Source organism: Hermetia illucens, chromosome 6, assembly GCF_905115235.1.
Source record: "Hermetia illucens chromosome 6, iHerIll2.2.curated.20191125, whole genome shotgun sequence".
Taxonomy (NCBI): Eukaryota; Metazoa; Arthropoda; class Insecta; order Diptera; family Stratiomyidae; genus Hermetia; species Hermetia illucens.
The window spans coordinates 859234-873103 of NC_051854.1; the positions used below are offsets into that span (position 1 = coordinate 859234).

Sequence of the window (13870 nt, forward strand, 5' to 3'; positions counted from 1 at the left end):
TATGCAGTACAGCGTAGTTCCGAGTATATAAAACGATAAAAAGAACTATGCTATGCGATGCATGGTGAAACATGAACCCTAATACAAACTTCCGAAAAACTGGTCGATACCTTCGAGAGGAGGGTTTTCAGGCGAAAATAGGAGCGAAACGGAAGGACAGTCAATGGCGAATCAGCTACAACCATGGGTTGTACCAAATATTTGATGACCCTGAAGTCTCCAAATTAATAAAATTTCGCTAGTTGCTAGCCACGTTCAGCGTATGGACCTAACTCGAATACTTAAAATGGTATTCGTAGGGAGGGCAGAAAGACGAAGGCGGCTAGGAAAACTAGATTTTCCGCTTAATAGTTCATTTGGTTATTAATTATCAATTGTTCGTTCGCTGGAAGCTTGTTCACGGTTGCTAATGGGTAATTCCAGTAATTTCTTAACAAGACCTTTTATTATAAACACTAATTTATAGAGAACTAATTTAAAACCAGTGAAAATTACATATAATTGTGCTATTTTGTTTATCTTCCTATTCGAGAGACAATTTTGGCCAACCACTCAGTCAATTTCGCGTAACTAGAAAATAGTGGAGTACTTTTTCCCAAAAATCGAACAATCTGATAGCGTACAAATTTACCAAACATTCTACTATTCAATTCAAACCAGCAAATAAACATATCAAAGGGAGACAGTGATCCCAAAGAGTTTATGATTCTTAATCGATTCAATGCAATCTCACAACTTGCAAATGTATTTCCTCCAATTGCCTCACAATATATTCGCTGCGCCTGCTCGCAGACACTGAAAATCTTGTCGATTGATATTAATTTACCAATTTGTAATTTGAGAGATTAGTTTTATATTCTGAGGCACAAGGCAACGGTTCTATTCGGTCGGTAGATAAAAAGTAGCCTAAAGTCTTTAGAAAGCCGCCAGTTCGGTATCAGACGCTAAGTGAGATACGAGTATTCCATACTAAGCGTTTTCTCCGATCGGGCAGAATATAGTAATTATAGTGGATGTTCCTAGCCTAAACGTGGCAGTTGTGAATTTTAGAGAAGTGGAGGAAGAACTTTATCTTTGCATTCAATTTTCCAGTCCTCAGTTCAGGGTGCATAGTGGGAAGTTTAGGGTGCCAGCTAAGTATGGAGTTGAATAGTGTTGTTACTGATGTAAGTGATTTTAAAAATATTTTCATTTCACATAGAAGTAATTTTTATGGTTCATAAAACTAGTTTTTACGGTTATTTTGGAACTTTGGAAAGTACTGGTTACAAATTATGCAATATTATGTATAGTCCATTCACGAAAGTGCAGTGAATATGCATGAACTTGCATGAACTTCTGCACATAACGAAATCGACCATCGGCAAGAAATCAGTAAAGAAAATTAATTTAGCTCGTTGTCACTGTTGATATTTTCCACCCATTTTACAGTTGAAAGCTATATACAGTAATATACGTCGTTAGTTTTGTTTGTCGATGCAATCAATTCGTCCTTACATAATCAAAATGAGAGAAAATAGAAACGTAAAATTGGAATAGAAACATTTATACTAAGTATATCGAGTATATCGACAACTTTGATTGCTTCGATTGCGGTTTGCAAATTCAGTATTGTTTAAGAGTTCAGACAGACTTCACGGGTCATTTGCTCAAAACAAAATTGTGAATAGATTTTTTTATTATAAATTCGGATTCTTTCGCCCTCAATTATACTTATAAGAAAATTTCTTCAAATTTTTCAGATTAGTAGAAGTGGTCTAAATTTTTAGGCTCGAGCGGTCTAAGCCTCGCATTAAAACTTCACTTATTATCCCAATAAGTTAGGGAAAATAATACTAGTTTATATATTTATATGAACAGTCTTATTTATACATATATTTTATTTATTGATTTCCATTACACGAACAATTATTAAAAATGTTAAAAAAACCCATTTTCATGAAAATGCTATGAAATTTGTCGATTCCTTTCTTTTGTTCCATTTTGGGAACCTTTTTTAGCCTTAGACAAAAATGGACTTATCGTCTATCATCGTTTTAGTTTGGCTGATGAAGAAGAACGAGGCTAATACATAAAACCTACAAATAAGCAAGAAATAAACAGAAAAAAATCTTGTTACTGGTTCCACTAGTACAGAAATCTAGAGAATCCGAGACCTTTCCCAGCAAATGGAAGAAGGGGATGATCGCTAAGATCTCAAAGAATGGGCCAGTTTTCAGTATGACAATTGGAGAAGTATCTAGAAGAAGTATCGGAGGACGTAAAGGAGTTCAATAAACCATGAAAACACTTCGAATAAGCTGATGACATCTGCTTACTCTCTCACCGGGTTATGGACCTTGGCCAAATAGCTCTTGATTTGGAAAGAGGGGCAAGTATAGTTGCACTGAAGATCAACACCAACAAAACCAAGGTTCTTAGTCTGGCGACGCATTAACTGCTAGATCCACTTTCGCTGCGCTCTGTCTAAAATCTTGAAGTACAGTTATCTCAATACCAAGATCAAGTTGTGACTGTTCTGTGAACACTGGGTTTTTGCTGTTTTGCTATATGAGAGTAGCACATGGAAAGTAAACTCCACTATTACCCAAAAGCTCCAAGTTTCGTCAATACCTGTGTGCGTCGTGTCATCGGAGTGCGCTGGCCTGTCACTATCTCAAACGGAAGTGGCGGTGGATAGGTCACACTTTAGCGAGGAGCGACAATTGCACAATCTACTCTACCAAGGTGACTAATGAGTGGGTTGCCTCAAGGCACTTGGCGCAGAACCGTAGAGGAGTAGTGTGAGTGTGTCGGGAAGTCGTGGGGGAAGCTGAAACGCATTTCAGCTAACCACGAGCGATAGCGCATAGGTGTGTTTGGTGCGCTAATATAAGGATATCTCAATTGCCACCATTCTATCGCTCCAATTATGTAACGCAAAATTCTCCTGTAACAGTTTTCAATTTTGAGATAATCTATAAACACGATTCCAAGTATTTGAAGTAATTAAGACTTGCTTTTGCTTTTCGCTAGTAATATTTATTAACCTTGCAAATAATGATATATCGGGAACCACTTGTTCCCTTTATCAGTGCTACAGTCCTGAGTTTTGCAAATACGAATATTTCGGCAACCACTTGTTCCCTTATGCTACAAGTCTTGCAAGGTTAATAAAAATTACTAGCAAAAAGCAAAAGCAAGGCATAATTATTTCAAATAATTTAATCGCTAGAAACACCGCGAGATTATATTCAGATGGTTTCCAGTGCATCCCAAAAAAATATTGATTGAAGACTTCCGGGCTGATTTTTACGCCTTCGGTAACTTAGGCTGCTGTTCTCTTCTTAAGAAGTTGAGAAATTATTGGTGAATGTACAATGAAAAACGTTGAGAAAACATAGCGTATTTGAACGTATCAGAAACCTGAGGTACACGGAACACTGGTACAACAAATGAAAATGAATCTTCCAAATAATAAACGTGTAACTATATATGCAAAACGTATTTACTAATTATCAGGACAATCATGTTTGATGTTATTAAACCAAGCAAAATTATTTACTCAACAATTAGCATGTCATGAATACAAATTAGCTTATTAGGCACTAATTAATCGCTTTAATCTATTTATATTGTGCATCAATTAATTTAAGAAACTGACGTATCTCTCTCGAACTATAGTTCGTTGTTTTTGTTTGAGGTTTATTTCACAGTATATTGTAAATTAATAAAAAAGGATTTTCAATAGATGCTATTCCAAATTCATTCATTTTGGTTGTAGCGTTGCAATATCCACTAGTAGAGTTTTAATGAAGGAAATCGATTACATCTATTTGCGAAGTACCATAACATATAAGATTGCTTACATTAATAAATCAATTTTCTGCAGTCTCGCCTAACATTCCCCTGAAATCTTACATTATTTTCGGATTGTTGTACAAATCGCGGCTCGATTCTGCAGTGGAAGCTACTTTCGACATCGACCTAATGCAATTTTGTAGCATATAGGACTGGTCTTTATCTTCCTTCCCACTTTAATTTAGATCATTTAGAAACTCATAGCTTTCAGATTTAAGCACATGAGAGCAACATTCAACAAAGGTATATGAGCCTAAGATATACCTGCAATTGTACCCTTAGCAGGATTATCAATGACCAGCTAACCATTCTAAATTACTCTCGCATTGAATAAACAATGACAGTCAACAGTAGCTTTATCAGAAAATCGAATCAATGAAAATTAGAAAAATAACACCTGCTCGAATGTAGATAGGAACTACTCCGGCTGAGTTTTCGAATAGTACATCATCGCACGATGTGAGAAACCGAACTTTGTGGATTACCCCTCAAAAATCCATCTACCAGACCTGGATTATATAAAAGTTTAGTAGTGGAGATAGCGAAATTGTTATGCGAGTATTTCGGCAAAGGACTAGCTGCACAAAGGAAGTAGATATAATATTTGGACTAAAAATAATCATTGATGCTAAGCACCGAGATTGGACATTAGCAGACCTGGCAAGAGGGAAGGGAAATTTCTCCTGGGCCGGGATTTTCCGAGGGCTCGAAGCAGAGATACATAATTTTCACTTCAGACCCATATAATTTTCACCCGGGCATATTTTGGGACAAAAATCTTCCTGACATTGGATACCAACCGAATCGAGCAGTAATTTGAACTTTCGGACGAATTGACTTCCTTTTTCCCTATGGAAAAGCTAAACAAATAGTATGTCCTCTTAAAATGGAAGAACTCACTGAGCTAGAGTGCTGGGCCTCAGCTCTTCACTTTACAGAGGTCAACTACAATATCGTCAGGTTCTGAGTTACGTGCTAGGTACTAATGGGACAAATGTCCACTCAGATGTTTCTATTAAAGAAATACAAAAAAAATCTCATGCTTGAAGGGTCCAGCTTCCGGTTTCCCGACTTGTTTGAAGTTTGGATTGACCAAGGCAAACTTCTTTCTCTGTTCGTGGTTTGTGTTGTATCCATATTTTCTCTGAGGAAAAGCAGGCACTTAAAAAAGTTCTGTAATATCGAATCCTATAGTGTACCGTTACGGTCTTGAATGAAATGTTCTAACACACTTCAAGGCCCTGATCCAAATGTTTCACCAACGATTATTGTTGTTATTATTATTAGTAGAAAAGACGGATTTCACACCGAATATTATTAATTTGAACTGATAAGAATGAAAATACTATTCTAATATCAATCATTAGGTAGCACGTGTTTGCCCTGTCAAATACAATATATTCTTATATCGTAGAGGTGATGGAGGTGCTAATAGTCAGGCGAAATATTTACAATCGTTACATATTAATTACCCAAAAATTCGCACAACGGAGAAAATATATTCAAATGACGAGTTCCGATTGGGTTAATAGATTGTATTTATGCTAATGTATTCAGATATAATATTTCGGTATATCGATTCAATTAGGTAGGAAGTCTTCATTGAGGCATTAGCATAGTTGTGCAAAAGCTTACAAATTCAATAAGCATAAACGGGGGCCAGCAAATTAAGGATTGTATTTCTTGTGAATATTATGATCTTCCAATACTTCAACCGAATTTGCAACTTATTTTTTTGTCGTGGCGTTTGGACTGTGGAGGAAGTTTAAGTCGTTATTATTTCTAAAACAAATGATGCCTTTGGACTGGCCGCGCAATGAAATCTACAAAACATCTTGTAATTAATAGTAAATTAACTAGATTAATTAATTAATAAATTTAATGAAAAAATTTCTCAATAATATAATATTTACCAAAAAAAATATTTCTTTAATGTATATATATGTATGTATATATAAGTATTTTAGAAGTCAGTGTCTATATTTTCCTATGTTTCAAATAATCTGAGTAAGATAAAATTTCAAAGCGATTTACCAATTAGGGATTTAAATTGAGAAAAGTTTGAAAAAAAATTGGTTGTCCATACAGATTAAACATCAAATCACTTTTACTATTTTCAAAACAATCAACAGACAGAGTCAATCTCTAAAATATTTCATTGTGGTGTGTTTATTGAATATTTAAAACATTATTCTTCAGCGACATGTCCATCAAATGATGACATATTTTGTAAAGTAGTTCCTTCATTAGCTCAAACTTGGATGGGAAGGACAAATATGAGCCACTCATGTGGGGTATTAAAAATCGATAGTCATAAAAGCCATTGATGCTGTCAAGGTACAAGTTTACCGTTGTCCATAGACAGCGGGTAGCATTGATCCGAGGTATTTAAATCGTTCAGTTCTGGGTAGCTCACTGCTACTGAAAGTGATGGTGCATATTTCGTTGGGATCAGTCGTCAAAAATTCTGTTTAATTTAGATTCAGTCTGAAATCGTGTTGCACGAGGTGATCATTTATAGACAAGTTGCTGGAGAACAGTTTGACAGTTGGGCAAAAAAAGATCGTTATCATTTGAAGATAGTGTTAGGAGGTCCTTAAAATCCGCAAATAATCGATATAATCGAGATAGGAAATCATGACCGCTTCCTGCTTGTTGTTTTTTATCATTTTTTGACGATTTTGATTGCACGATATAGATACATTTTGACTTCACAATAGGTCCAAATTTAAAAATTTATTCATTATTATTCTTCAATTTTGAAGGAAATTTCTGGAATCTTATAGTCACTTCGTAAATCTTATATTCTATATCTCTGTTTCGCTGCAATTGAAGATTCAACTCTAAATTCGCTTATTGAAGACTTAAAGTAGACAATTCAAAACTGATCTATATTCTTACAAACAATTAGCTAAATATATGCACTAATGTGTAAATATTTACACCATTTTCATCGATTTTTTAATATTGATGAAATATTGATTGAGTGTAAACTACACCCCATTTCATCATGTTTCCAACTACGGTAATAAATTCATCGTGAACAAGATTGAATAAGATTATTAAGTTTGCACCTGTAATTTACCTAATTAATTCCTAATTCCTACCTTATTCCAAATTCATATATTCTAAGACAATGTCGATTAAATGCTCAAAATGGTATGTGCATAATTTACATAGACGCGGTTGTTCCAAGTAGATGTCCATTATAGAAAAAAAAAAGAAATGTTTTATTCATATTTCAAATTTTACTTTATTACACGTAATGGATATTATGGGATTACTGATTTGGATGAAACGATCAGATTATAGTGCATGTAATTGACGTCTGCATTTAATGAAGAAATTACTTAATACTGTAAGCGGTTAGTTTGTTATTACATAATAGAAACTGTTTTAGCATAAATTTTCATGCGAGCGCATGGCATGATCCTGAGTGACGCGACAAATATTTGAATAGAATAATTATATAATGCATTTGAAAACATTGTGCTGCAATAGAGCTTTTTTATTGACTCTAAATTAATGGTGCCTCGTCTAGTGGTGACATGTTTCACAACTCCATGTGTGTGAAAGTTACAGTGTTTTCAAGATCCTGTCACGGAGCACCATTGTACCACCGTTGTTTCCATATCTCGGAGTTCCGATATCTCGGAGCAACCTTCTCCTAGAATTTATCCCAATCTGTTTGCTAAAAGTTAAGCCGGTGGTTATTGTTGCTTATCAGCAGAAGGCGAATATCAATAACTTTGTCCATCAAACAGAACTTCAATGAGGGTAGGGTTATAATGGTAATCTTAAAGGAACATTCGCAGTCTCCGTTGAAGGTTTTGAAAATTGAAATTTAATCCCGCATCAGCAATGCACAAATCCAGAAAGGAATTTGTCCTGGACCAGATTGGACTACTGGTGTCTATCCACCAAAATAAATAAAGTTGGCCCGCTTGTAGGAGTTACATGGTGGGTGTGATAATATCATGGACTACATCTCTTGTGTGGTTGTAGTATGCAGTTTTATTTTGGAGAAGAATCAAAATTAAAAAATGTCCCGAATAGACTTGCAATAGTTTGGTACTCCTCAAGGTGGACGCACATGAATATTTCCTCTTTTCCTAATTCGGTTCTTTGTCTTTAGGTAGGAGTTCACAAGTCATAACAATATAGTACCAAACTAAGGCTAAGATATAGCTAGAATTGGATTTCAATGGCACATAGGCATGGTTAGCCTACCATATAATCGTACCAATTAACATCTAAAAAGCATGCGCGAATTATCGCAAGTTGACATGGAAAATTACCTGTGTACGCTCTGATATTATGCCTGAAGATAGTGTATTATTTATCACTAATCGTAAGAATGTGAAATATATAACTAACAAATGAAGAGATGATAAAATTGAGGAACATAATTCCTTGTTAACAATTGATATGCCCTAACTTTTATAATGCTACAAAAGGAGCATCGACATTGTGGTACACTTTATATGGCAACTATAAACTAGATTACTCTCATTCGCAACAACGGTTATCTTTAATGAGTTTATTGCCCAGCATTTTTAAATATAATGATAATTTGAATGTTTCATCTAGATATGGTATACATATGCATGTAATAATTTTCTATATACGGTAAACAATGATAACCAGGTTTATTTAATTCATTAATCAAATTCGGAAACCTTGGGGTTTAGTTGACAAAGTAATCTCCAGTTGAGCCTAATATACAAAGATTTAAAACTTCAATAGAAAACATAATAGAAAAGATCCTGCAATCTCGCATACTTGGTACCAAGGAGATAAATCGCGGTAACATAACAAATAAAAACTGAAGTATTTGTGAGAGAAAGGAAGTGTCTGTCTATTTGGACCCATTATGTATTTTGCAAAATATTGAAAATTAAACAACTATCTCAAGATTTCAGTTCCAGTGTGCTTCACTAAAAACGTGCTTACTTTCAGCACTGTAACTGCCAATCATATTTAGATAAGCTTGAAAAGAACCCCGAAAAAGAACAAGTATCATGGAGAGAATGATAACGACAGAAAAAATTTAATGAAGATTAATAGCATTAGGTTCGTAGATTACTTGCATTGCATTTAATCGCAAACAAATCTAAGGGCAGCAAGTAAGATATCATCGTATCATGAACGTATGAGTGGAATATTCTCCTACATAAATCAATTTTAACTTCATTGGATATATCTATATTTTTATTTGAAATAATTAAGATTTGCCTTTTCTTTCTGCTGGCCACTGATGAAGGGAACAAGCGTTTCCCGAAATATCGGTATTTGCAAGCTTAATAGAAAAGACAAGTCTTAATTATGTCAAATAATTTAATCGTTAGAAACACCGCGATATTACACTTAGATATTTTTTCATTCTTTCCAGGATGACACATATAAAATACCTCATACACCTGATGCACAAACTGAAGGTTCCAATAATTTCAATGGCGACATATCTACTAAGACACGATCAAAAATGCTTTACGGAATTAATGATGCTCCACCATGGTACCTAGGAATCTTCCTCGCTCTGCAACACTACCTCACAATGATTGGAGCTATCGTCTCCATACCATTCATTCTTACTCCCGCTTTATGCATGGAAGATAGTGATCCAAATCGTGGTGTCATAATTTCAACAATGATTTTTGTGACGGGCATAGTTACTTACTTTCAAGCAACCTGGGGAGTTAGACTCCCAATCGTTCAGGGTGGAACGATATCGTTTTTAGTTCCAACTTTGGCAATTCTAAGTTTGCCGCAGTGGAGGTGTCCACCAGCAGCTGAAATTGCTGCTTTACATGAAGATCAAAAAGTTGAACTGTGGCAGGTTCGGATGCGAGAGTTATCCGGTGCAATAGCTATGTCAGCATTGGTGCAAGTATTTATTGGGTATACGGGTTTGATCGGAAAGATATTGAGATTTGTGACACCACTCACCATCGTTCCAACTGTGTCACTTGTGGGACTGACGTTATTTGAACATGCAGCCGAGACTGCATCCAAACATTGGGGAATTGCTGTTGGGTATAGTAACAATTCAATTTGTACCTTCATGAATTATTTTAATGGATTTTGTTTACATTAGAACCACATCGATGCTGACTTTATTCTCCCAAATTATGGTCAACGTAAGTGTTCCGTTGCTGGCTTATAGAAAAGGAGTTGGATTACAAATAACAAAGTTTCAGTTATTCAAACTATTTCCGGTAAGCAGTCATCTAGTTAATTTTTTGTAGACAGTCATTAGTAATGTTTGTTTTTTCAATTCTCAAGGTATTATTAACTATTGCGATAATGTGGGGCTTATGCGCCATTTTTACGGTAACAAACGTTTTCCCACCCGGCCATCCGGCGAGAACGGATGTGCGTTTGAGTGTTTTAGAAGATGCTTCATGGTTCTATGTTCCCTACCCAGGGCAGTTTGGCATTCCAAGTGTTACTTTATCAGGTAAGTATGAAGACGTTTGTATGTCTCCTGTTCACTTCTTTGTGAAGTATAGCGCATCTGCACAGTATGTTAATTTTTCCCAAATTTTTTTCCCAATGAGATTGTGCATTTTCATCGCACCAAATGCTGTACAAGTAATAGTCAAACACATTGAAATCATGAATTTTTTTCTGCTACCCTTATACTGACGCTATCAACTTTCCATATTTTCCAATTATTCAGGAGTACTAGGAATGCTTGCTGGAGTCATAGCTTGTACGGTGGAGTCAATAAGCTATTACCCAACTGTATCCCAAATGTGTGGTAAGTACCTATCTTCCAACCTGTCTTTATTCATATTATTTATTATGCTCTCATTCTTGCAATGTTATTGCAGAAGCTGAATCTCCGCCATTGCATGCAATCAATCGAGGCATAGGAACAGAAGGTTTTGGAACAATGCTCGCAGGTCTTTGGGGAGCAGGCAACGGCACTAACACTTTTGGTGAAAATGTTGGAGCTATCGGTGTAACGAAGGTAAAGTATTATATCCTTAAAGCACCACCTGTACCGATAATCACTGCTATTTGAATTCGACTGCAGGTTGGCAGTCGTCGTGTTATTCAATGGGCAGCGCTGATTATGGTCATACAAGGAGTGATCAGTAAATTCGGTGCAGTATTTATAATGATTCCGGATCCAGTCGTTGGAGGGATTTTTTGTGTAATGTTTGGCATGATCATTGCTTTTGGGTTATCAACATTGCAATATGTTGATCTGAAATCAGCGAGAAATCTATATATTATTGGTGTGTCGATATTCTTTCCAATGGTTCTGTGCAAGTGGATGCAAAATCATCCGGGAAGTATACAGACGGGAGTGGATACAGTCGATTCAACCTTATCGGTGTTACTTGGCACCACTATATTGGTGGGCGGTGTTTTAGGATGTTTCTTAGACAATGTGATTCCAGGTAACTTCTAGTGTCATTATTCTATTCCTAACTGCCCAGTATTGGTTTAACTTTGTATTCATTCAGGGACGGATGAGGAACGTGGTGTAACTGCATGGGCGCAACATATGCCACTAGATACTTCCAGTCAATATCAAGAACATAAGCCTGACTACGATTTTCCTTTAGGCATGAATCTCTTACGAAGGTTTGTTTGGAGCAAAACAATTCACAAATATTTGAAAGATATTCGATTTACATTTATTTTATTCCAGGTGGAATTGGACTTATTATGTTCCCTTTTTGCCAACATACAAAATGAAAAAACCGGAATGAATGAGTACTTAAATTTCCTTTGTTTTACATGTGATCAACGTTGTATTTTAGCTTTACAAAATAGAAACCAAAAATTTTAGGATAGTGTTTTAGAATAGATTCATGTCGCAATATAGATGCTGTAAAATTGCACTTGTTACCATAAATAACTGCAAAAATTCTGAGTGGAAGATTCCATTTAGTTTCTATTTAGAACGTTGCCCAACTTTAGAATTTAGAATTTTGGAAATATCGATGTCTCGGTTTATGCTTAGCTCCTATGGGGAAGATTCCAACGATGGAAAACATTTTACTTCATTTCCCATTATTATATAATTAGAAAGAGGAAATTATATAATTAGAAACAGGAAAAAAGAAAGGCGTCCTATACAAACAACTTAGTTTGCAACCAGATTGCAACTCATTTGTCATAAACCGTGCAATTGCAACCAACCACAAGGATCAATACTTTTCGATATTCCGTACTACACCTTAGTTATCCCAATTTATTAAGGACATGAACAACGTTGGTTTTTGTTAGAACTCTGGACGCGGAACCATTGACAGGTTTCAGAATTAAGTGCATGTCGTCCAGGCTAATTTTCTAACTCTGCAAAAATGCTTAATCAAGATGTGGTCACTTTCATTGCTGAGTTTGAAGGTAAGTTTAATACTTCGCATGCAGAAAGTGATCATAAAACCAGATGAATCACGACTTATGGTAAAATTATTGGATTCTTTACTAGACGAACACGAGAGTCTTGCACTTTCGCGGTGGGCTCGAACAAGTGACCAGCAAACCTTTTTTGATATAAGTCATCAGGTCTGATGGGAAACGTCGTCGACAACGCACTGAGAAACAAAGGAATCGATGATTTTGTTATTGATCGGCTAAAATAGAAGCATTTCGAGCGGTTCAGGCAGAAATGTTCGTGCAGTTCGACCAAAAATGAAAATCAACCATAAAAATTTTCGAAAATATTTTTGCGTCTTGGGATATACGGAAGAACTGTCCTGGTGGTTTAAAAATGTCGAACATGCACGCTTTTCTTCAACCATTCAAATTCAAGCACCTTGGGAAGGAGCCAAAAAATATAGTATTTGAAATTGCAAATTGTGCTTCCTCAATGAAACACGTTTCGGACCTCCTCAAATAAACATTCAGTTTACCAAAAATGATAATTGCTATAGAACTTATTTGGATGGACCGGAATAGTTACGAAAAAAACCAAGCGTTCCTGTGGACTTGGCAAGATCATGGACTGTTTGTGGGTTGTTGAGAAAATCACTAGGAGGAGGAGCGATTTTTTGTAAATAAATTACATTTTCTTACACAAAAAAATCGAAGCTGTTGGGAAAATTCCGGAAGTACTGGAGATTGTCAAGACTTAACGGGTTAACCCCACTTGTGACTTTCAAAAAATTGCTTTTTTTTATCGCATTTTGTATAACTATGTGAGAAAAAATTTCAAATTAATCCAAGTCAAAATGATTGAGATATAGTGAATGAAGGAGAAGAATCCGTACCATAAACGGCCTGAAGTTGAAACTTCAAATGTGTTTTTCTTGAAATGACAAACCAACAGGCTTATTCAATCCATAAAAATGTAGCGGTTAATGGTTTGATTTGTTTGTCGAAAAAAATAACCATTTTATAGCCCAAAAACGACCGTTTTTTAGTCTTGACTATCTGCCACTTTGTGAAAAATTCATATTTTTTTGTTTAAATTCTTCGATCAAACACTGGCTTTTACTGTTACTTAACTAAATGCATCGACATTTTTTTGGTTCAAATGATCCAGTTCCTCAATTTTGGTCACTGCAAAACATAAAAATACAATTTTTTTGATGGCCTTTTGTAATATAACGGTGAAACATTTTTCAATGAAAATAATTACTGAAAGTTTTTCGACGTTTGCAATTAAAAGAAAATGTAACGATCGTTCAGAAAAGATTTGAAATTTTCTTAAAGAAAAAAACATCGTGAAAATGACTATTTTTGCGCAACAAGCTGGGTTAACTCAGGAAGCAAGCCAAAATCTTCTAGTGCAATGAAGGAAGATAGTTTTTTTCTGATGTTCGCGTGCCAAAAGTAAAACGCTATAAACGGGTTACCAACTCCTGGTATTCTTGCTGGATATTTAGGTAATTTTGCTGGATTTCGTATTTCGTATAATTCTGAAAATCGCGTCGTTCTCAGCAAAGATAATTGATCTAAGTTCGGGTCTGCAGGAAGTTTGATGACTGCGTTTCCCAGTGAGACAGATTGAAACGCTCAGCCACTAAATCCGAGATCCTGGATAATACCATTGTTTCTAGACGAG

At 35.5% G+C, this 13870-nt stretch overlaps 1 protein-coding gene across 2 annotated transcripts; it reads left to right on the top strand.

The window, feature by feature from the left end:
- Positions 1 to 859: 859 nt before the first annotated feature.
- On the top strand, positions 860 to 11739 carry LOC119660106 (solute carrier family 23 member 2). 2 transcript variants are annotated; one of them, XM_038068486.1, is made up of 9 exons: positions 860 to 1166; positions 9233 to 9876; positions 9938 to 10058; positions 10126 to 10300; positions 10523 to 10603; positions 10677 to 10816; positions 10883 to 11252; positions 11319 to 11439; positions 11507 to 11739. In XM_038068486.1, exons 1-9 carry the CDS (start codon positions 1140 to 1142, stop codon positions 11565 to 11567), a joined length of 1740 nt encoding a protein of 579 aa, XP_037924414.1. In that variant the 5' UTR covers positions 860 to 1139; the 3' UTR covers positions 11568 to 11739. The 2 variants fall into 2 exon arrangements, with proteins under 2 accessions (XP_037924414.1, XP_037924416.1); XM_038068488.1 differs by lacking the exon at positions 860 to 1166 and adding an exon at positions 8801 to 8913.
- The last annotated feature ends 2131 nt before the right edge of the window (positions 11740 to 13870 follow it).

Coding starts and splice junctions, on each gene's coding strand:
- LOC119660106 (XM_038068486.1), top strand. CDS start 1,140: ATGGAGTTGAATAGTGTTGTTACTGAT. Junction 1,167..9,232: donor TGAATAGTGTTGTTACTGAT/GTAAGTGATTTT, acceptor CATTCTTTCCAG/GATGACACATATAAAATACC. Junction 10,301..10,522: donor TCCAAGTGTTACTTTATCAG/GTAAGTATGAAG, acceptor CCAATTATTCAG/GAGTACTAGGAATGCTTGCT.